The sequence below is a fragment of the Suncus etruscus genome, chromosome 3 (assembly GCF_024139225.1).
Source record: "Suncus etruscus isolate mSunEtr1 chromosome 3, mSunEtr1.pri.cur, whole genome shotgun sequence".
Classification (NCBI taxonomy): domain Eukaryota; kingdom Metazoa; phylum Chordata; class Mammalia; order Eulipotyphla; family Soricidae; genus Suncus; species Suncus etruscus.
Genome location: NC_064850.1, coordinates 67,102,705 through 67,126,651, shown reverse-complemented (window position 1 = coordinate 67,126,651; position 23,947 = coordinate 67,102,705). Strand labels below are relative to the sequence as shown.

At 42.0% G+C, this 23,947-nt stretch overlaps 1 protein-coding gene and 1 non-coding gene across 4 annotated transcripts in view; both read left to right on the top strand.

Moving 5' to 3' along the window:
• Positions 1 to 23,947, top strand: part of PPP1R12B (protein phosphatase 1 regulatory subunit 12B) — a 254,079-nt gene that overhangs the window by 205,645 nt on the left and 24,487 nt on the right. Inside the window, exon 1 of one of the 3 annotated variants that reach the window (XM_049770623.1) lies at positions 2,659 to 2,843. The exons of the other annotated variants lie outside the window; for them this stretch is intronic. Coding sequence (XP_049626580.1) covers positions 2,742 to 2,843 — 102 coding nt within the window. The 5' untranslated portion in view covers positions 2,659 to 2,741. Of the gene's footprint in view, positions 1 to 2,658; positions 2,844 to 23,947 lie in introns of those variants that run through there. 3 annotated transcript variants of the gene reach the window in all.
• LOC126004632 (U6 spliceosomal RNA) lies at positions 17,162 to 17,268 on the top strand. Its single transcript, XR_007493900.1, has one exon. It is a non-coding gene; the product is annotated as a U6 spliceosomal RNA (small nuclear RNA).

Here is a 23,947-nt window from a genome sequence, read left to right as displayed (position 1 = left end):
GGAGACCAGCTCTTGCCAGGTATGGGGGGTTTGGGGAGGCCTCATACCAGAACCTTTCTCCCTAGCCTGGGGAGTGCTGGGAGGCTTGGCAGGCCCCCAGCCATCCTTGTCTTTTTCCCCTGACTCCAGGCCTTCCCTGGGTGCCAGCTCAGATGGCCAGAAGTGGGTTCAGGTGGACTCTTAGTGGTCCTCAGGGTCCCCCCTCCCTCCATACTCCAGGGGGGAGGTGCAGGGAGAGGAGGGAGGGCAGATATCTGGCTTCCAGTTTCCTCTTTGATTCTGGAGACCAGCTTTTGCCCAGGTATAGGGTTTGGGGAGGCCCCATACCAGAACCTTTCTTCCTAGCCTGGGGAGTGCTGGGAGGCTTGGCAGGCCCCCAGCCGTCCTTGTCTTTTTCCCCTGACTCCAGGCCTTCCCTGGGTGCCAGCTCAGATGGCCAGAAGTGGGTTCAGGAGGACTCTTAGTGGTCCTTGGGTTCCCCCCTCCTTCCGTACTCCAGGGGGGAGGTGCATGGGGAGGAGGGCGGGCAAACATCTGGCTTCCGGTTTCATCCTTGATTCTGGAGACCAGCCCTTGCCAGGTATAGGGTTTTTCTCCCCTGGACTTCAGTCTTTCCCTGGACACCGGTCTAGGTGGACTCTATAGGGGTCAACAGGCTTTCCCCCTATCTCTCCCTACACTAATGGGAATGCACTCTGGGAGGAGGGCAGGCTGTTCTAGCACTGGTTTATATTGGGACAGTCAGTGGAAATTTTTTCTCTTTTTTTTCATATTGATATTATTGTGTGCATATATTCTATATATCCATAATATCCATCTTGTATTGGGACCTTGATACTGCCCTACAAAGCTCATTTCTAATATTTTACTGCCTCAGTCCCAACCCTTACTTTCCCCCATCCTCCCATGTAGGTGCAGCTAATGACATGAAGCTCACCACATAGAATGATAAGTGCAGTTAGAGAAATAACTACACTGAAAACTATCATAACAGTGTGAATGAATGAGGAAAAAAGAAAGCCTGTCTCGAGTACAGGTGTGGGTGGGGTGGGGAGTAGGTAGATCTAGGAAATTGGTGGTGGGAATCCTGTACTGGTGAAGGGGGGTGTTCTTTACATGACTGTAATCATACAAGTACAATTATATTTGTATCACGGTGTTTAAATAAAGATAAGTAAAAAAAAAAAAAAGAAAGAAAGCATTTAGTCTAAGGACCAGAAAGGTAGCAAAGAGGTTAAAGCACTTGCCGTGATACCCATCACTCCACATTGTCTACCAAGTCCTCCAGGATCCCTGAGCACAGAGCTAGGAGTAATCTCTGAGCACTCAAAGCAAACAATCAAGAAACATTTGGTCAAGGAATGTTGGGCGGGACAATGACGACAGAGAGCAGAAGATTAAATTTTAGATGTTTTGAGGCTACATCCAATATCCTCCACACTATAAATTCCTTTCTTTTTAACTCATAACTTTCCCCATAATTGTGCAGTTTCCTTATTCTGAGTTCTCCCTTCAATCCTGAGCTTTCATTTCCCTCACCTGTATTCCCATTTCCCCCATTTGGTCTTCTCTGGTCATGGCAGTTTAGAAAACTCTGGTAAGCTTTATACTTAGAGAGTCAGCAAGTCAACTCTAGTCTACAGAGAGCTTCCTTTGCAGTGGGCCAAAATATCAATTTGCTCGGCTTCCTCATGGTGCAGCGGGAGCGATATGTCATTAAAATTGAACACAAAGGGCCTGAAGGTGCCTTGACTGATGCATGTGCCTGGGCTTTGTTACTTAGAGATCTAGACATTGAAAAATCTCCCTTCTCATATTCAGATAAGTTTGTCGAGAAATCAGCCTATTCAGAGGCAACAATCCCAACAGCTTTCGGAAAGCTTGGTGGGTGTACCTCACAGCACAGCCCTAAAGAGCCTCTCTTTATTCCTAGGAGCTGGCAGGCTTGCTTTTCCTCCTACAAGTGGCAACTAGAATTCTGAGTTGAAAGTGAATCTTTGCCCTTGGCTCCTGTCCAGCATTCCTTGCTGAGCGAATAGGGATTTGGAATGTCAGAAAATAGAAGAGGGGAGGGGAATGATTTGAGTATGACTGTGAGTGTTTATGTGTAAAAGCAGATTCGTCTGGGAGGACTTGGGGAAACTTGACTTCCTCCGACCGCTTCCTTCTCAGAAACTTTAGGTTCCTTATTTATATGTTTTTGTTTTGTCTTTGGAAGTTGTTTAGCCTGAATTTATCACGGTGGTTCCAAATCCCTTCCAGGAGGCAAGAAAGATAGCATGATTTCCAGAAAATTTGTATTTTCTCTCTGTGGATAGAATGACGATAGTGTTCCCTGCTCTCTTCAGCTCTGGGATTTAATCTGGTGTCATCGAGACCTAGACTCACTTTTTATTGGGGCTCGCCTCAGTACGAAGTGTCTTTTGGGGAGCGTCAAAGACTCACTAGGCACAGAAGGTGTGACCCGGCTAGTCCCATCCACGGTAAGCTGCCAATCCTGAGCCCTGTGGTAAAGCTGCCTTCAAGTTCTGAGCGAGCACACCGCTCCTCCAACTGCTTAACTAAGGACTGGCTCCCAGCTCCACGCTGTAATTTACAGAGTGGCTTTTCTCCTTTATTTAGTTCTAGCCAAAGTCATCTTGCATCATTTCAGAGATCTGTGAGGGTAACCTACAGGGGCAGTTTCCCAGCTTTCTGCGAAGAAGCCACTGGTTCAGTGTTTGTCTGCATCCCGAGGAGCCATGTCCTCTTTCTATACCCGAAGTAAAGAATTCACGCGGAGTAGGAAGTCTCAGTCTGATTCTCCCCCGGCATCTCCCTCCCCGACTGCCAAGACCTTTCGAGTAAGCAGCATCTTTCATTTGCATATGTTCATAGTCGTTTTGAAGGGGGAGAGTGTGTGTGTAAAGAGAGACAGATGTACGTGTGTGTTTATAAATATGCATGTGTGTGCATATATATAAATAAATATATATATAGGAGTTGGGCTTAAAGCAAAGTTATTATTTCAGAGAAAAGGAAAACTTGTCAGTAAAGATCTGGCTAGTTTCTCTACAAAAGTTTATATGGTTCCCAATACTTAACTTAGTCTTAAGTACAAGCTGACTTCAGCTTGTCAGACTGCAATGTCTGTCTTTTAGTTTCTAACAATCCATAGTAAACAACTTGACAATAAGAATTTCAGTATCTTTGTCTTCTGGGGATTTTTAAATTTTCTGTGGCTATATTTAGTTACTCTCTTTCCTGTGTTTTATGGGTCAATTCTCCATTTCAAGAGAAAATTCCCGAATGGCTGTGAAACTCTATACATTAAACGCCAGTTGTGTGCAAGTCCATTTAATGTATGTGGGTGCGTATATGCTTTAGCCTGTTTGTGTGTCTGTGAGAGCGGGAGGAAAAAAAAAAGTGAGCAAAGAATCATGGACACCTGGAGTCTTATTCCACAGTCACTATCAGCAAATTTTGTGCTTAAAAAGCCAGAGGAATAACTCCTCTGGCCATGACAAGCAATTGTATGGAGGTATGTCAAACGTTTTAGCAGATTCATTCCAGACTTTCCCCCGTTTTCTCTAGTGACTATTTCTATTGAAGTGAGTTGCATATGGGCATTTGTATCCAATTTAGATCTCTGTAAGAAGCTGACAGCAGCAAGAACTGCTACCAATAGCAAGCAATGAGAAGGCCTGGTGGGCATATTAGGTAGTAAACAACTACCTAACTTCCTTCTTAGGGAACAGACTTGTGCTTGTACCATACATACAGGGGCAAGAGTAGGGATGTTCAGCGCTTCCTTATTTGGGGAGCAACAGGAGAGAAAAAAGCAAGGAACCCAAAGAGATTACTGCATTTCTTTTGGGGTTATTTTATATCCATTTCTGCCTTTTTTTTTCCCTCTGTGTGTAATTTACCTTAGACTTAATGGACTTCAATTTTCTATGACATGTCTGATATTGAGTATCAGCGTGGGATATGTAGTTATCAGAATACTGAAATATTTTGTTATAAGGCAGTTTGATTTCCAAGATCATTTTGTATAGGAATGAAAAGGGCTTCAATTTATATCTCACCATTCCTGAGTTCTGGGTGAGTTTTATCTAGCCATAGAAGGGGTTTTCCTGACAAGAGAGTTCTCTCTCCCCAATGATACTGGAGTATATTGTTGGTGATGGTCAGTTGAGATCCCCAAAATGGTACACTTTCCCTTTGTTCCCTTCTCTCTTGCCACACTGTAGTGCCTTTCGATGTAGTCTTAAGTTAACAGTCTGTTTGTAGCTCTCTTGTTCATATTTATTTGCATCCCAGAGTAACAGCTGGTACCTGGTCAGCATCCAACAACATATCTGGTGACACCTCTTTTTCATTTTATTTTTATATGTTTTTATATGTTTATTGAGGCCACACCCAGTATTGTTCTGGGGTTACTTCTGGCTCTGCAATTAAGAATTATTCCTCTGGGGGCCATATGGGATGCTATGGATCAAACCTTGGTCTGCCACGTGCAAGACCCTCTGTACTATCACTTTGGTCCTGACACTTCCTTTTATGCCTTCTCTCTCTGATCCCATTTCTTCTTTAGAGGTAAGCATTGCTTTCTTTTTGTCTCTGTTCTAACAACTGCCATACACCCTCCCTTCCCACTCTTGTTCCACCATCTCCCCACCCCCCACGTTTTAGATAGAGGTCACAGAGGAGAGAATTTGAGAATCTAGGTTACAGGAAACCAAAACATGGATGAGTTTAATAAGAGACTGCTTTACAATTTAGTGGTCAGTGGCTGTGGATTCCTACAATAGCATCAACTTACTGTGGCCAGCTTCAGTGTCTGAATAGCATGGAGCAGAACTTAGGGAGTGCTCATTTTCATAGATCAGTCATGCTTTATTATGCTTATGTCTTTCATGTCTGAGAGAGGGAAAGATATGAAAGACTAATTTCGAGGCTGTCAGCATACATGATAGGCTACAAAATTTAAGATTTATCTCCTAAGAATCCATTATAGATGTTTGTTCTCATGTCCTGATTAATCAGAGAGCTCTCTGAAAACTAATTTGGAGGTTACTCTTTAACAACTGATACTGTGGTGGTGATCCTGTGATCATATTGCTTCTTGTTCCAAGTTGAATCTACTAGTTGGCTGCTACTTAAAGATTGATACAGAAATTAACTCCTTCACTTGATATTGATACAAGTGAATCAGTTGTCATAGACAGGAGTGAGGATCAAGGGCAGTTTTCTAAAGAGTCTAATGTTTTCAGGAGTGTAAGCATTATCTCTGAACTATTAGGAGGAGGCAGGTCCTTTGCATTATAGTTCCTTATTTAATCCACAGTACCCTGAAAAGTAGATATTGTTATTCCCTTTTGACATATGAGGAAACAGATCTGCATAAGAGAGAAGTGACTTGCTAAGCATCACTTAGCTAGGAAGTAGAATCATCCTCTAATTCCCAAACTGGAGACCTATCAGCAACACTGGAGCATACTCAGGTAGATTTGAAGGTTATGGACGTTGACAGTCAAAAGACAGGTAAGGGCTTGGATAGTTGTGGGAGGCCAAAGCCAGAGATGATGGGATACAATTTCACAAAATGAAATGGCAGCCCTTAATGAAAAAGGCTGTGTTTATGGGCAAAGGAGGAAATTACAGGCTCCAGAATTTCCCACACTTGACTCTCAAATCTCAGTCAGAGCATGAGTCCACAGACCCCAAAGAGCCTTGTGAACTACAGTTTTCCGGTAACTCTTAGAGATAGAAAAACACTCTCAATTTCTCTCACTCTTTCACTCAGTCCACCTTCTCCATCCCTCTTTCTTTATCCAAAACTTTATAGTATGCACACACACAATGTTTTGCTGGAGATGACATAAAATTAAAGAACTGTAGTCTGAAACCAACATTCTTCACAACAAAAGTTTGCCAAGTTAGGTGGGAAGAGTTTTGGACACCTGTTCTTAATCAAACGCTCCTAAAGCAGAGTATAAGCAAACTAGAATCCAGACATGGACTTTTTCTCACTTGAGAAAATAAGCAGTAGGATAATTTTTCAGTAACTAGAAAATAAGGACAAAAATTCTCTGAGTTTTTTTGTTTTGGGACCACAACCTAGTAGTACTTCGGACTTAGTTCTGACTCTGAACTCAGTGATCACTCCTGGTGATCAGGAGATCATATGTGATCAGGTGATCAAGGGACCATATATGGTGCTGGAGATTCAAACTAGGGTCAGCTACATGCAAGGCTAGTGCCTTAACCCCTATACTATTTACTATTTCGTTAGCCCTTGAAATTATCTTCTCATAGTTTTATACTTTATATCTTTATTAAATATAAAGTACATATACTTCCAGCAGCATCTATACTTTTTTTTGGGGGGGGGGCATACCAGGTGATGCTCAGGGGTTACTCCTAGCTATGTGCTCAGAAATCATTCCTGGCTTGTGGGGGGGGGGGACCATATGGGATGCTGAGGGATTGAACCGCAGTCCATCCTAGATTAGTGCGTGCAAGGCAGATGCCCTACCAATTATGCCACCGTTCTGGCCCCAAGCATCTGATACTTTTAATATTTGTAATTAATTTACTACATGGTAATTCTATGAACCTTTTTTAATATTAAAAGCAAAATGTTTGGGCCAGAGCAGTAGCACAGCGGTAGGGCATTTGCCTTACCTTTTACCTTACCATGTTACCTTACATTTACCTTACCATTTGACTTAACGCAGTTGCCCAGGACGGACCTGGGTTCGATCCCTGGCTTCCCATATGGTCCCGAGCCAGGAGCGATTTTTGAGCACATAGTCAGGAGTAACCCCTAAGCATCACTGGGTGTGGCCCAAAAATCAAAAATTAATAATAATAATAATAATAATAAATAAAAAATAAATAAAAATAAAAACAAAATGTTTGTCCAGAAATTGTTCAGAAAAGAGTCTCTTAATTGCAGAAACTAGCACATATCCTCACTAGCCTGGATTTTTGTTTACATCTATAGTTTATATTTTAAAAGCCTTTTCATTCTCTAAACATGAAGTTGCACTATTAGACATTTTTTTCAAAATACACCATTTGTTTTTCCATAAAGAAAAAGTCTGTTCTCTTAGTATTCCCACCCCTCTCATATTCCTTCTAAGAGGTCTATGCCTAACAGTGTTTCCTTTGCTCTCTTGAACCCAGAGAGTAAAATAATGTTTTTAATCACCTATTTTGGCTTTCAACTTGGTTCACAATAGCTCAACATCTCTCTTTCTGCCTAAAGATTGGGGCCTCCCTGAGTAATAGATCTGCCCGTTGCTGATTTCTTGTCTGGCAAAAGCAGAACAACTTCCAGATTCGCTCTCATTTCTGATGGAAACCACACCCGCACTTTTTTTAGGAGAATTTGAAGCCTCTGTCTTCACATTCTCAAGTAACTGCAACATGCAATGCCAAATTCACACAATTATCAAGAAAGCTGCTTTTTGACATAATTTTCAACATGAAAAAATGACACAACTCCGGGAACATCAGACATCACTAGCACTTTCTTTTTAATCATTTCCAAATATTTTAATTATTTTCAAATATTTTGGGATTCAAGTGTATAACTCCCATTCACTTACTGACTAGTCAGGCTTGATCAGTGGGTTCCAATGGTACATGGGCCAGAGGCAGTTTGGAGGTTTGTGGAAAGGTTGACCACCTTTGGTTTAGATAAATACTTGTTTGTTTGTTTATAACCAGTATACTCAAGGGTTTCTCCTGGCTCTGCACTTAGGAATTATTCCTAGCAGGCTCTGGGGACCATATGGGATGTCAGGGATCAAACCTGGGTTAGCCACATGCAAGCAAATGCCCTTCCCACTGTTGTACTTTGCTCCAGCCCCAGATGAACACTTTTTAATCATCATGAATGCAAGAGCCAGCTATTCATTGATCAACTTTCTCAAATCTTCTGCCAACGAGGCTGTTGGTTCAGTGCAAAGATCCAGAATAAAATGCTCCTAGGGAGATTGTAGCCACCACCCCCATGATGTTGGGACTCCAGGGCTGAGCCTGGTGATGCTTATTGGACTGTGAGCTGCCAGGGATTGAGCCCAAATCAGGCACACTTGCTCCTCACTACAGTACTGCCTCCCAGCCCCTGGTCAGTGTGTTCTTTTATCTGAACAGAACATATAGAGAGTTTATGTATTTTTACCCTCCCACATTAATGTAAATTAGGAGAACAATCAACTATTTTTTGGATTTTTTTTGTTTGGGTTTTGGAATTTTTTTTTGGACCACACCCAGTGGTACTCAAGGCTTGCTCCTGGCTCTGCACTCAGAGAGCCTCCTGGTGGGCTCAGGTCCAAGGGTCCCAGTGATTTCACCATCACTCTGGCCATAACTTATTTTGAATTGCAACCATCTCTATAAACTAAAGAGCACATTTGATAAACAATTGCATGATTCAGGGTCATTGCTTTCATGAAACCTCGTTTGTGTGAAAGCTCAGTTCAGCTGGTAGCCTTATGCCCGCCTGTAACCTTTTAGACTCCTGGTGTTGAGTCTAGAACCCCAGGAGTGTTGCTGTCATCTTGTCACATGCATCAAATAGTTCTTTGTTGTACACTTTTTTTTTTTTTTTTTTAGTTTTTGGGCCACACCAATGATGCTCAGGGATTACTCCTGGCTATGTGCTCAGAAATCACACCTGGTTCAGAGGACCATATGGGAAGCTGGAGATCGAACCCAGGTTGGTCCTGGGTCAGCTGTGTATAAGGCAAACGCCCTACTGCTGTGCTATCCCTCTGGCCCCTTTTATAGTATACTCTTATCCTTGTAGCTCTGAGACTGCATTTGGGGCATTACTGCCAGGCTGGTGTGCGTTTTTTGGAGGGAGCCATTTTCAGTGATGCTCAGGGACTACTCCAGGTGGTGTTTGGAGGACTGCACAGTTCCAGGGAATAAGCCTACAGCTCTGGCATGCCAAGCATGAGCTATCTCCTGACCTTGGAATCCACTTTTAATCCCATTTTTTAATCTATTTTCTTTGATCAAGAAGAACTTGTCTGAGTGAATAATGCTAATTGGCATACAATCTGTAAACCATTTTCCTAAGTAAAACCATTAGTGTCTAGGGTCGGTTGTTTTTTAATTTTACTCGAGAAAGGCCAATAAGCATTAATAAGCAGGCCTGGTATAAACTGTAGGAATAAAGTTTTTTTTTTTTTATTTTGAGCCAATTCCCAAATCCTAGATGGATACTGACCTAGTTAACCGCTGTCCTACTTAAAGCCGGATGAAGTAGCATTTGAAATCTTCCTTTATTGACTCAAGAGATTGGGAGTTTCCTAATCATCCGTTTAGTTCCTTTCCTGGAATTTTTAGGTGACATGTAGAAATGCAAGGGCTGATCTATCTTGAGCCCTTGGGTTTTTTACTTCATTATAAATAAGTATAAAGGGCAGAATTCCAATTCTCACATAATTAACATACCAGGAGCCCCTATTCTCTTCACATGGGCCTCTACTGGGCAATAAAAATTATTCCTTGCCCGAAGAATTGACATTCTAATTGGGGAAATAAATTGGGAAGAAAACCCAGTGTCAGGAAGTAGCTTTAAGGGTAAAGCACATGTTTGATGCTTGAGCTTGATCAAACTTGATCCCCATCACTGCATGGTCTTCTGAGCACTACCAAAGTCATCCTCCATTTCTAAGACAATGTGTGGCTCAAAACAAACAGGAACAGGAAGTATCAAACATGAGCCAAAGGTCAGACTATCCCTGTGCCCTGTCCTCCCTCTCCCTGAGCAGTGCCCCAAGGCACAGGGACAACTTGTGAGCAGGATGCACAGATGGGAAACCCAGAAAAAAATGACTGGTATCTTCCCCCACCTGCAGCTCTGACCTGAATCAGACCTGGTGAAAAATTGGGGGGAGGGGCACATCCGGTGTTCTTCAGGGGTTACTCCTGGCTATGCACTCAGAAATATCTCCTACCTTGGGAGACTATATGGGATGCTGGGGATCAAACTGAGGTCTGTCCTGGGTCAGCCACGTGCAAGGCAAACAGCACTATCGCTCTGGCCCCTGGAGAAAAAATTTTAATATGATCTGCCATCACTCTCCCTGCCAAATCGACAAGAAAAAAAAAAGTTAACACCAAAAAAGGATAAATTTTCCTATAAGAGGTATAGTAATAGTGTTATCAAGAGTGTAAAAGGAGGGGCCGGAGAGATAGCATGGAGGTAAGGCATTAGCTTTACATGCAGAAGGACAGTGGTTCGAATCCCGGCATCCCATATGGTCCCCAAGCCTGTCTGGGGCAATTTCTGAGCATAGAGCCAGGAGTAACCCCTGAGTGCTGCCAGGTGTGACCCAAAAATAAAACAAAAAATAAAGACTGTAAAAGGCGAGGAGACTGGAGAAGCCAGTGAGGGGTAGATTGTGTGGTATTTAGTATGTTAAGACTGAGAGTTGCTCTGTGGGTGAGTTGTCCTGTTGACGAACTCAGGTTGTGATCAGAGCTGCTGTTAGAACTCACCAACAGCTGTAGGAGAGGGCCTGGCTGCAGAACACAGCTGTACAGGAGCAGCATTCTTGGGGGCAGCCCACTGTTTAGAAATTAGAACAGGAGCCTGTCCACTAGGAGGAACCTGTGAGGACAGTGCTGGGCTGCTCAGAGGTTTAGGTGACACCAGAAAGCAGCATGACCAGACTGAGCAGCGGTTTGTTGGAGGAGGCAAACAGGGCTCAGGAGGGAAATGGATTATCTATTGGATGTTTGAGATCAAGGTACTTCTTTTCAGAGAGGAATGTGCAGAAGGTAGTTCTTCTGAAGCTCAAGAGGAAAATGTGTGTGTGTGTGTGTGTGTGTGTGTGTGTGTGTGTATGTGTGTTTATAGGAAAGATGAGCTTGACTAAAGAGCAGATGGAGCATGAGAGATAGACTAAACCCTTGAGCAATCCCTGAGCACCGGCAGAGGCAGAACATGCTGCTTCTCCCACTCTTTCCACTGGTTCTGCTTGGGGACCCAGGCCCTGGACTGGCTCACTTGCTGCTTGCTCGCTTGTTGTTGTATTGACTCTAGATTCAGTTCCTACGGCATCTGGAAAAATCAGCTGAGGGTCACAGTTAGGCTTCTCGTTTTTGTTTTTTCAAAAATGCAACTAGGATCATTTTTTCAAATTTAAGAGAACACCCCAATTGTTCAGAATTGGTTTTGCTGCTTTTCCTCAATTCTCTACCATTTGGATGAACTTACAATTAATTACACTCAGATGAATGAAGAGAGTGCAGTAGGGTGGTTTCCTCCAACAGACCACACTTCCCCACAGGGTTTCCGCTCTCTCACAGTCCTGATGCAGCCTCCTTGGGAGAGATTCAAGCAGAGAGAATTTTTTTAAGGTTTGTTTTGGGGGCTGAGGGGATAGCACAGTGGTAGGACATTTGCCTTGCACGCAGACCACCTGGGATTTAGCTGGATTCAATCCTTGGCATCCCATATGCTCCTCCGAGCATGCCAGAAGCAATTTCTGAGTGCAGCACCACAGACAGGTGTGGCCCCAAAAAACAAAACAAACAAACAAAAAGGTTTGTTTTTAATCAGATTAGCTAATTTACCAATAGAGGGTGAAGTCCAGACACACTTTTGGTAAACTATCTGATCATAGTTTTAAAATGTTCATTATGAACATTTTAAAAAGTTGTTACTGTTTACAATAGTTTAACATTTACTTTAGGTATATTGAAGCCTCATCCCTCCTTTCTTCCTAGGTAACTTGACCTTACCTGCAAGACCCTGCCTATTCCTGGGAGGGGTCTTGGAAAAAGTAGATAAGGCCTTTGATTCAGGGGATTAGGCCTCTTTTGGTCTTTGGCCAGCATGGAGGTCAAAGGGAAGATGGCTGAAAGGAGTTAAGATGCAGGGCAAGCTAAGAATAGCAAATGCTTAAAAGGTTATGATATAGGCCACACATGTGGTGGATAGGGCATGAATAAAGCTGATGCTTCCTGATGCCTGTCTCTGGATGAGTCTGATTCCGCCGTTCACCTAAACCTGGGACCCGCCAGCTGAATGGGGGTTGCGGAGCCACATGGCCTGGGATGGGAGAGAAAAATCCATCCATCCACCTCCATCCAGCACCATCATTAATTATTTAATGCTACAGTATATGATGCCACTGTATCCCCCATTCACCACCCAGTGCCACTGTCCTTCCACTTCATTCCCTGGGACCCTTCCCACCTGCACACACACACCCCCCACTTGCTGCCCAATGAACTCCATTCTTTTGACAGAATTTGAGGGTTTGTTTTTGTTGACCATTGCCTAGTCCCTGTTTGCAAACATTTCATAGAGTAGTTGTCACATCTCTATTGATTTCCAAAATGAACTTCTCATGGTTAGTTATCTAGGAATCAACTATATGGCTCTGTGTGTGTGTGTGTGTGTGTGTGTGTGTGTGTGTGTGTGTGTGTGTGTGTGTGTGTGTGACTATCACTGTCCAAGAGTAAATGAATGACCTTAAGTGTCTGTAGTTTTAGAAAGGAATAGCCTGAATAATCAAAGTCTACAAATAAGCATAACCTTTTACTTTAGTGCCAAGGAATTTATCTGAGCTTTTTCCTCTTGCAGCCAGAATGCATTGGCAAAGCCAAAAAAGTAGGACAAGAGAGAATGGAAAAGTTCTGTATATGTGTTTGTGTGTGTGTGTGTGTGTGTGTGTGTGTGTGTGTGTGTGTAATAGTAGTAGTAGTAGTAGTAGTAGTAGTAATAGTAGTAATAGTAATATGAGTAGCAACTATTAAAGTATTGACTATATACCAGTTTCTATGTCAAGAACTTAAATTTATTTCTTCACTTTATGTTTTGGATGACCAGTTGTACTAGGTACCATTTCTCTACTATGCCCACCTTTTACTGGAGGAGAAGGAGTGTTGATGCTTCTGACTCTGCTCTGGGGTAACTCCTGGTGGTGTTTGAGGGACCATACATAGTGCCTGTATTAGCTATATGCTTGGCAAATTCTTGGACCCCGTCCCACCTCTCAGCCACCATTTCCCCTATTTTACTGATGACAACACTGAAACACAGAGAAGTTAAACAATGATCTATGATCACATTACAAATCAATTCTGCAGCCAGCAGCCTGACTTCACCTTAACCAGCAAGTTTTTCAGTCAATCCAGTGAAGTTGCTGTATCTGCATTAAATAGCTTCAGAATTACTGTTTGTATTCTGGACTATTGAATCTGGTTTGAAAAGAGAGATGGTAATAATTAAGCATTTTTTTTTGTTTTTTTTTTGTTTTTGGGTCACACCCGGCTGTGCTCAGGAGTTACTCCTGGCTGTCTGCTCAGAAATAGCTCCTGGCAGGCACGGGGGACCATATGGGACACCGGGATTCGAACCAACTACCTTTGGTCCTGGATGGGCTGCTTGCAAGGCAAACACCGCTGTGCTATCTCTCCGGGCCCATTAAAGAAGGAAAAATATAACAGTAATTTAAGAACAGATCAATCACATTGGTATAAAGTTCATTTTATATTATTTTTAAATAATGTGTTACTTTGAAATAACTGTACTAAAAAGTTTGGGGCTTTAGAGCGGTACATAGGGCACTTGCCTTGCCTACTGGTGACCTGGCTTCAATTCCCAGCATCCCATATGTCCCCTGAGCTCCCTAAATCCAAAGAACTTTTTATATACTTAAAGACTTAAGATCCATATTGGGGTATAAAATGCAAAATTTAGTGGAAAAAAAAACCCACAAGAATACTTCAGTTTTTTATATTTTAGAGCTATCAATAGTTCTTTGGGTCCTCTGTGGTGCTAAACTGATTCTGTCTTGGGTCAGATTTCCTTTTCTTTCTTTTTCTTTCTTTCTTTCTTTCTTTCTTTCTTTCTTTCTTTCTTTCTTTCTTTCTTTCTTCTTTCTTTCTTTCTTTCTTCTTTCTTTCTTTCATTCTTTCTTTCTTTTCTTTCTTTCTTTCTTTCTTTCTTTCTTTCTTTCTTTCTTTCTTTCTTTCTTTCTTTCTTCCTTTCTTTCTTCCCTTTCTTCTTTCTCTTTTTTCTTTCTTTCTTTCTTTCTTTCTTTCTTTCTTTCTTTCTTTCTTTCTTTCTTTCTTTCTTTCTTCTCTTTCTTCTCTTTCTTTCTTTCTTTCTTTCTTTCTTTCTTTCTTTCTTTCTTTCTTTCTTTCTTTCTTTCTTTCTTTCTTTCTTTCTTTCTTCTTTCTTTCTTTCTTTCTTTCTTCTCTTTCTTTCTTTCTTTCTTTCTTTCTTTCTTTCTTTCTTTCTTTCTTTCTTTCTTTCTTTCTTTCTTTCTTTCTTTCTTTCTTTCTTTCTTTCTCTTTCCTTCCTTCATTCCTTCCTTCTTTCCTTCCTTCCTTCCCTTTCTCCCTCCCTCCTTCCTTCTTTCTCTCTTTCTTTCTTCTTTCCTTCTTTCTCTCTTCCTTCCTTCCTTCCTTCCTTCCTTCCTTCCTTCCTTCTTTCTTTCTTTCTTTCTTTCTTTCTTTCTTTCTTTCTTTCTTTCTTTCTTTCTTTCTTTCTTTCTTCCTTTTCTTTCTTTTTGGTATTTTGGAGCCACACCCTGCTACGCTCAGGGGTTACTCCTGGCTCTTCACTCAGAAATCTCTCCAGGTAGGCTCGAGAAACTATATGGGATGCCGGGGATCGAACCAGGGAAGGTCCTGGGTCAGCCAGGTGCAAGTCAAACTCCCTCCAGTCCAAAAAACAGATTTTTTTATGTCAAGTGTGAGGAGTCATTCTGCATCACTACTCAGTTTCAGCCTTCTTCCTCAGCAGGTCTGTTCCTTCACGAAGCCTTATCGAAAACCACCGGGGTGATATTGCCCTTCACCTTAACTGGCTGAGTGTTTTATATGCTGTGTCCAGAGCACCTAGTATTTGATGACCTTTAATTGATCACCTTCTTGCATTTCTCTTCTTGCTTTATGCGTGTACTTATCTCCCCCACCTACTTCCACCCAAAGGAGAACTCTTTGACATCAGAGTCTATAAGTGTTGCTTTTATTGCTCTAAATAGCAATGGCTGGCAGACCACTAGGCACATGTAAACACTGGAAATGTATCGAGTGGACACTGCTACTGGACTGAGATGTGAGTGTTTTGCTTTCTCATCTCATTAATTGCCAAGGAGATGGGGGCTCCATCCTTCTGCAGCCTGTTTCAGATTGAAGTGGCATACTTTTTCCTTGGCGACTTGATTCCTGTTTGTTGCAATTACTAGTATATTTACAATTCTAAAACATGAACACTAGCAGTTTAGTTTCTTTGGACCTTACATGGAACTGACTAAGGAAAAAAATTTTATTTTTGTTTTTGGGCCACACCCAGCAGCGCTCAGGAGTTACTCCTGGCTCTGCACTCAGAAATCTCTCTTGGCAGGCTCAGGGTACCATATGAGATGCCGGGGATTGAACCAGGTCTGTCCCAGTTCATCTGCATGCAAGGCAAACATCCTACTGCTGTGCTATCACTTCGGTCCCCTAAGACATTTTTTAAATCTACATAATGACAGTTGTGGAGAGGCACTTTGGTGCTGGTTTTGATGCACTAACATTATATACCAAAAACAGATACCAAAAAAATCTAAAAGTTTTAAAACCAGAATATCCACAAAGAATAGATATAGGCTTGCATAGAAAATAAGGGCTGTAAAATTCCAATAATATTTGGACCACATGATTCAAGGATATAACAATGTATGATTTTTTGCCATTTAATAAGTTTAGACATATTTATGTTATATTTAAATTTTATTTTAGATATATTGTGGTCTATATTTCTATATACAGTATTAAATGGATAGGGTAGATGCAATCTGGCAATGAGATTTTTCAGAAATATTTCTAATACAAACTAAATGCCAATATTGTATATCTTTCCTTTCCTGTTCACTTTTTTGTTTCATATGTATTAAGTAATTATGAAGACAAGGAGTTTAACATGATGAGTTACATATAATTGAGTACTTGCCTTTCTTTGAAAACTGAAATTTGCTTGAGTTATACTCTCCCTTTCTCTCTCCTCTCTCTCTCTCTCTCTCTCTCACACACACACACACACACACACACACACATACACACACACGCACGCACACACACACAGAATCCAGCTTGCAGGAATACATACTATATCCAGCATTAGGTAATGCTTCCTGTGTGATACTAGATCTCAATGTAAATAATAATCCTGCTACAGCTGATTGGTCATGGATTGTGGATGTTTCTTACTTCAGGTAAGAAACCTAGATTAACAATCTAGATTAAATTCCTAAATTAGAATTCTTGGAGTAGAGAGAGGGTGACAGGGAGAAGGATTAGGGGGGAATTTCTATTCTTGTGATAGTCATTATTTCTATCCCATTTCCCCCATGGATACCTGACCTAATCTCCATTTATGGAAATAAGATGAGCTAGTTCTCTCATTATTATGTTGTATGGCCCAATTGACCTTAAAATAGGGAGATTTTGCTTAGTGGGCCTAATCTAATCTCATGGATTTTTGAAAGCAGTGAACTGGGGCTAGAGCAATAGCACAGTGTGTAGGGCTTTATATGCAACCAACTCAGGTTTGATCCCCAGCATCCCATATCTTTCCAGATCTCTCCAGGAGTGATCCCTGAGAACAGGGCAAGAGCAAACTCGAAGCACAGTTGTATGTGGTTTAAAAACCAGAAAAGAAAAAAAAAAGGTAGTGAACTTTCTTGGCTGAGGCAGGAGAGAAATCTGGACTGTGAAAAGACTCATTGTGCCATTGCTGCTCTGAAGTAAGAAAGGGGGCATGTGCAAAGGAACATGGGACCATCTCAGAGCAGGAGCAGGAACAATGCTCCCTGGTCAGCTCACCAGTTGAAAGCCAGCAGGGAAGCAAGGCCCTACACCTGGATCCTTGGGAACAGGAGTCTCACAGTTCAAAAGGAGCTTAAGAAGCTTCCTCTAGGTCCTGAGAGCAAAGCTAGCCAGCAGGCACCTTATTTCTGTCTCATTTCTGTCCCACCTATTTATATTCAGAGCTGGGAGCCCAGGGGAGATGTGCTTGGGCTTCTGCTCTGCAAAGAAAGCTGTGGAAGAGAATAAGCAATGCTTTGAGTCACCAAGGTTTATGGTAATTTGTTTGAAGAGTTGAAAGCTCAACAAACTAACATTTTTATATTATGAAGATATTAATACTGTGCTCGCTTTGGCAGCACATATACTAAAATTGGAACGATATAGAGAAGATTAGCATGGCCCCGGCGCAAGGATGACACTCAAATTCGTGAAGAAGATATTAATATTTTGGGGGCTGGAGCAATAGTATAGAGGGTAAAATATTTGCCTTGCAAGTGGCTAACCCATGTTAGATCCCCAGCACCTCATATGGTCCTATGACCCAGTCAGGAGTAATTCCTGATTAGAGAGCCAGGAATATTTTCCTGAGCACCACCATGTGTGGTCTAAACTTCCCCCTCCCACTCCCCAAAAGTATAAACATTTTAGATGGTGAGAAAAGAAAAGCCCACTTAAGATCAGTCTGTCATCCTCTACTGTTGCATGATTCTATCCCCATCATGTATTTCCAATTTGTTGGGATCCCAGATTTGATTCCCAGATACAACTCAGTACAGACTCAGAAAGACTCCTTTCAAAGATAGAGACCAATTTCTCTCCTTCTAAATGTACTAAGAACACCATTTTTGGGGGCCGGAGCAATAGCACAGTGATAGGGCATTTGCCTTGCACACAGCAGATCCAGGACAAACCTGGTTCGATCCCTGGCGTCCCATATGGTCCCCCTAGCCAGGAACGATTTCTGAGCGCATAGCCAGGAGTAACCCCTGTGCAGCACCTGGTGTGGTTTAAAAAAAAAAAAACTATCTTTTAGGTCATGCAAGATATTCTACTTTTATGGCAGAAGGTAAATCGAATAATTTTTATTTGAAGGGTCATACCTGGTAGTGCTTAGGGCTTACTGCAGGCTCTGTGCTCAGGAATAACTCCTGACAGGCTCTTGGTACCATGTGGGATGCTGGGGCTCAATTCCACACTACTGTTTGTATGTAGGCATGATCCCTTCCCTGACCCCTCCAGGAGTGATTCCTGAGAACAGAGCCCTACCTGCTATACTATCACTCTGACTCTTGGAAATCAAATGATTCTTAAAATTCAGAAAGTCACAAAATTATGTGTCAGGAGCCAGAAAAAGAGAATAACAGGATATTTGCCTTTCTTGTGGCCAGACCCAAATGCAATCGCTGGGACCCCATAAGGCCCCCACCAGCAGGAGTCAACCCTAAACATGCTGTGTGTGGTCCCAAAAAAAAGCACCCAATAAAATGATGTTTCCATGAACTCAAGTAATGGTTAGATTTGCAGCATCCTGGAGATCTGAAGGCCCTTCTGTGGCCACGCTCATTCCCTCCAGCGTGTTCATTCTCAGTCATGATCTGAAAGCACTGAGGGGAAAGGCTGCCTCTCTATACTCTGTCCCAGACTAGCTCCAATCTTTTACCCTGGCCCATCCAGTGCACAGGAATATGATTGGAAATGTTCTTTTTGCTCTGTCCCTCTTCAGGGAAAATGCAAATAGGAGGGCTTTTTTCCCCCATCACTGTGGATTCAGGCCCTGACTCCAAAGAAACATGAGTTAAAGCCATTTCAGTCTTGGCAGTAGACATGTGATTTGGTCTCATTCCCTTCCCTTGGGCCCTAGTTTCCAGAGCCACAATTTTATTTTAAACTTAGTCAAAGAAGTTTGGTTTTAATTATGTGCCTTCCTGAACTCCTGATAACTTTCAAGTTAAAAGCTTTTGTGGGGATTTTTCTAAGCCAGTCTCTGGTGATTTGAGAGCCCTGCACATTTCACTAATCAAAACCAGCTTGGCTCCTACCCTTCTCAGGATGCCATCTGAATTAATGGTGAGCTGTGCTCACTTTTATTAGAAACAGGGCCCTACCAAGGAGACTATAGTGGGAGAATTTTAAGATGTTTGAAAGTAAAGAACTTGCTTCTTGGTTTCAGAGCATTTTAAGAACTGTGATCTGGGCCAGAGCGATAGCACAGCAGGGAGGGAGTTTGCCTTGCATGTGGTCAACCCAGGTTTGATACTCAGTACCCCAAATGGTTCCTTAATTCCAGGAGCGATCCCTGAGCACAGAACCAGGAGTAAGCCCTGATCACCACTAGAGTGGCCCAAAACCAAATAGACAAAAAACTCTATGATCTATCTATGAATCATCTTTTATTTCTACTTCCTATGTTCATATTGGTTACTGAGCAGCTTCTAATCTCTTCTACTCCAGAGGCCCATTCACAGATTTACTTGCTCCCATTTGGGCTACAAAAGCTGTGAAACTAATTTCTTTTCTGAACAAATTCCATGTAGTCAGATATACCAGAGATTCTTGATAGCCATCCTCCTTTATCTAGAATAGCAGGTAGAGAGCAATCTTATATAAGTTCCTTCTGAGTCCCTTAGAAACAAATAAGACATAATATATTCATGTGTTAGCCTGAACATGAAAAAGGAATATTTACTTGCATCTTTTTGAAAAGGAAGGACACCTATAATGGATATTTAGGGGTATTCAGAGACTTAGGGACTAGAGAAGGACTTTTGGGGTTTGGAGCCACACTCAGCAGTGCTCGGGTTATTTCTGGCTCTGTGCTCAGGAGTAGCCTCTGTAGATCAATGCTCAAGGAACCGTAAGTAGGGCCAAGGTTCCAACCCAAGGTTGAAGGTTCCATAGTTACACATGTAAGACAAGTATCTTCCCTTCTGTACTTTTCAGTCCTGTTTTAGGTGGGGTTTTGTGTGGTTTTTGGGCCACACCCAATGATGCTCAGGGATTACTCCTGACTATGCTCTCAGAAATTGCTCCTGGCTTGGGGGATCGAACTGCAGTCCATCCTAGGTTAGCGTGTGCAAGACAAATGCCCTACCATTTCTACCATTTCTACCATTCGGCCCCCTGTTTTAGTTTTAGTTTTCTTTTTTTCTTTATTTAAACACCGTGATTACAGACATGAATGTAACTGGGTTTTAGTCACAAAGAGAACAACCTTCTTTACCAGTGCAACATTCCCACCACCATATCCTTCCACCCACACCTTTGAAAAAGATAACTAACTGGGGAAAAACTGAGCCATTCCCAGAATATAGGGAAAGGGAACTGAAGTGGAAGCCTCATGGCCTAATCTCAGGGATTGACAGACATGGGTCTGGAAGCAAACACTAACACAGGAAATAATTCACATACAGTTATGGAGATAAAACTGGTTAAGGGACTTCCACTGCAAGCCATCCACTCACTAGCCCTAAGATCAGCAAGCAGAAAGTTCAGTAGTGGAAAACTGAAACCTCTAATGGTTTTCTCCCTGACACATGTGTGTGTGTTGTGTGGTGTGTGTGCCTGTGTGTATCTGTGTGTATGTCTCTCTGTGTGTCTGTGTTATTGTGAATCCAAAGACCAGTGGTTTTCTCCCTGAGATGTGTGTGTGTGGTGTGTGTGCATGCTTGTGTGTATCTGTGTACATGTCTCTCTGTGTGTGTCTGTGTTATTGTGAATCCAAAGACTACACCCAGGGGAGGAGAACAGGTGGCCAAAGGCTTTAATGCAAAGGTGCTTCTATCCAATGAGTAACAAGTGTATCCTGAATAGGCTGGAAACCTGTTAATCCAACAGGGAACCACTTTCCTAACCTCCTGAAGATCATGAATTTGACTGAGATGCCCAAGCACTGTGTTCTAAGTTTTCTTATTTCCTGCCTGCAAAACCAGCCTCTTAGAAACTTCTGGGAGGACCTGCAAGGTCATTTTGCTCACCAGTGTTCTGCCTGCCTCATGGGATGTCCCTTCCTGCTTCATTCCCCTGAGAACTCTGAAGAACTCTGGCTTGATCTCTTGTCCACTCTCAGTAGCCTGAGTCAGGTCTTCAGAGAAGCAGTGTCAGCCCTATAATGCAGAAGGCCCAGTTTGACTGACAGCAGGATAAGGAGAAAAAAATCCAAGTTACGTCTCTGCCACTCTTCTCCTTTTGCCCAAGGATCCCAACCTTCTCTCTCCCTAAATCTATCGCTTTTTCGTCAGACCACAGATAATCTGGTAGTCCACGAGAGAAAATCAGGCAGCGAATCTAGAAACCTAAGTAAGCTACATGATCAGAAATTGGGTATATGAACCTTAACCCCTCTACTTTTAGATTTTACTGCTTAAAATATTTAAAAGAATTTCTAAGGTCCAGAGAGATAGTTTATTGGGCTGTGCCCAGGCTCTGAGCACAGATCGGGCTCAATCCCTGGCACCACATGGTTCTATGAGCACCAATGAGAACACCCTCCAAGTAGAGCCAGAAGAAAGTACCTCTTCCCATTTTAGCCAAACACTGCAAGGTGTTGACTACAGTAAAAGAAGTTTTAATACAGTGAGAAGGTCATGTCTTTTAGCAACCCTAGGTGTCTGCTTTTGAAATGATAATTTTATGTTAAAGTGTCAGTGTTGTCTTTACTGCTGGAGCCAGAACAATTGTACAGTAGGAGGACAATTGCCTTGCACACAACTCAGTTCCCTGGATTCAATTTTTGACACAACACATGGTTCCATGAGCCTTGCCAGGTGGGATCCTTAAGCACAGAGCCAGAAATAAGCCCAAGCACCACTGGATATAGCCAAACAAAATTCCTATTACATGCAGATATCATGAAGCGTGCTCTCGAATTGGTCAGGCTGGCCATCCATGGAGCCCAAGTAGTTCCAAGAGACAGTTATAAGAGGTAATGAGGAAGAGTTAAGGATTAATGGAGAAGGCCTATTTTCTCTGATCCCTGGACTTAAGTGAATTGTTTACTATTCTTTTTTTTTTTTGAGTCACTCATCACCTATACTTTAATAAAAAGTGAACCCCAAAAGAACATAACACAATTCCTAGTAGGTCTTATCATTTTTAAAAGATAATCAACAGTAGCCTGCTCCTGCTGGCAAGCCCTTGCCTTTCAGTTTAGATGTCTGTCTCTAGAAACATTCAACAGTAGGCTTGTAGGGGCAAGAACTGGTGTAGCAATCCCAAATTTGAGCAATATTCATATTTCCCACATGCTGTCATTTGTGGAAAAATTAACTTAGCCTCTTGAAACCCCTGTGGAATATGCCTTTTCATATTTGAGGAACCTTGTGCAGTTTTTCCTGATTGCCACTGTTTTGTTTTTCAGGGTTTTTTGTTTGTTTGTTTGTTTTGTTTTTATTGGTTGATTGGTTGGTTAGTTGGTTTTGATTTGGGGGCTACATTCAGCTGTGTAAGCAAGCTTACTCCTTGCTCTGCACTCAGGGATCACTCCTGGAGGGAATCAGGGGACTGTAATAGGACCACAAACATCAGTGGTCAGTTGTGATCAGTTGTGTGCAAAGCAAGTTCCCTACTCATTGCATTATTACTTGAACGTGTGAATCTTAATGTCTTTAAGAATTGTATTGACAACCTCCTCAAAGGAGGTCATACAATATACGCAGTCATAGATTACTGTCTGACAGCTTCTTAGGCATCATGCTATTTCTTAGGCTTCATAATAGTTTCCAAATTTTCAAATGAAAAGGTTTCATTGTCTGTAGTTCTTTATTTTGCATGGGTTGAAGAGGCTAGAGATTGGACCACACCAGCTGGTTCAAAGCTTATTCCTTCCTGTCTCTGTTCTCAGGGTTCACGTCTGGCAGTACTCAGGGACTGTATACAGTGCCAGGGATGACTGCACATAGGCAAGGCAAGCACCTTAAACCCTGTACTAGCTCTCCATTCCCACCAGTCATTCTTAGAAATAAATAAAACAGTAGAAAAAAATCAGTAGAAATACTTTAATATATCTAATGACTAAGATTCATACCTGGCAAAATTCTAATTTCTTTGTCTCAAAGTAAATAAAATTGATATTTTTATATAGAACTACTACCAGATTCTATACAGCATACTTTCAAGCTGAGTTTTTAGCTAAACCTTACACAATAAAGTAAAGATTTATAAAGAGAAACACATGTTAAGTGAGGTCCCACATTTTAGGAATTATAGGCATGATTTTTCAGTAAATCAGAGAGTTCTTAGTTTGCATAACATGTAGAAATAGGCTTTTATTTCAAAAAGAAAAAGTCCCTAAGAAGCAGACCCAGTTTGATTATAAATGGGTCATTATTTTAATTCTAAAAGTGGGCATGAAACATCTGTCTTTGGGAACATTGGTCCTGCTATATGTGCTGAGTTGTTTGAAAACTATTGTTGTGCATCTAAGCAAAGAAAGTAATCAATTTCATAAAGTATTGTTTAGGAAACATTTGTTTCATTTGTGAATTTAGTTCCCACCCTCAAAAATTGAAGCTAACTTACTACTCTAATCAGCACTAGCTGATTAGTATTCTTTGGCTTTTGGGTCACACCTGGCAGCACTCAGGGGTTATTACTGGCTCAGAAATCGCTCCTGGCAGGCCCAGGGGACCATATGGGATGCTGGGATTTGAACCACCGACCTTCTGCACGCAAGGCAAATGCCTTACCTCTATGCTATCTCTCCAGCCCCAGATTAGTATTCTTTACAGCTGAAAAATGAAAATGGAGGAAGGAAATGATGAAACATGGCCAAAAGGTCACAAATGCAGAATTTACCTCTGAAATTGCTCCCTTTAATTCTTTTTTCGTTTTGGTTTGGTTTGGTGTTTGGGTCACACCCGGTGGCCCTCAGGCCACCTGGCTCTGTGCTCAGAAATCACTCCTGACAGGGATGGGGACTTTTTAGGATGCCGGGATTCGAACCACTCTCAGTCCTCAGCAGAGTGTATTTTCTGAGCGCTTATGTCCTAGCAGTGCTGCACTGATAAAGTAAGCAGGACTCAGATAGTGACTAGATCACACAAGTCAGAATAATGTTCAAGTCTTCTTCTTTTTTTGGGGGGGCGGGGGTCACATCCAGCAGCACTCAGGGGTTACTCTTGGCTCAAAA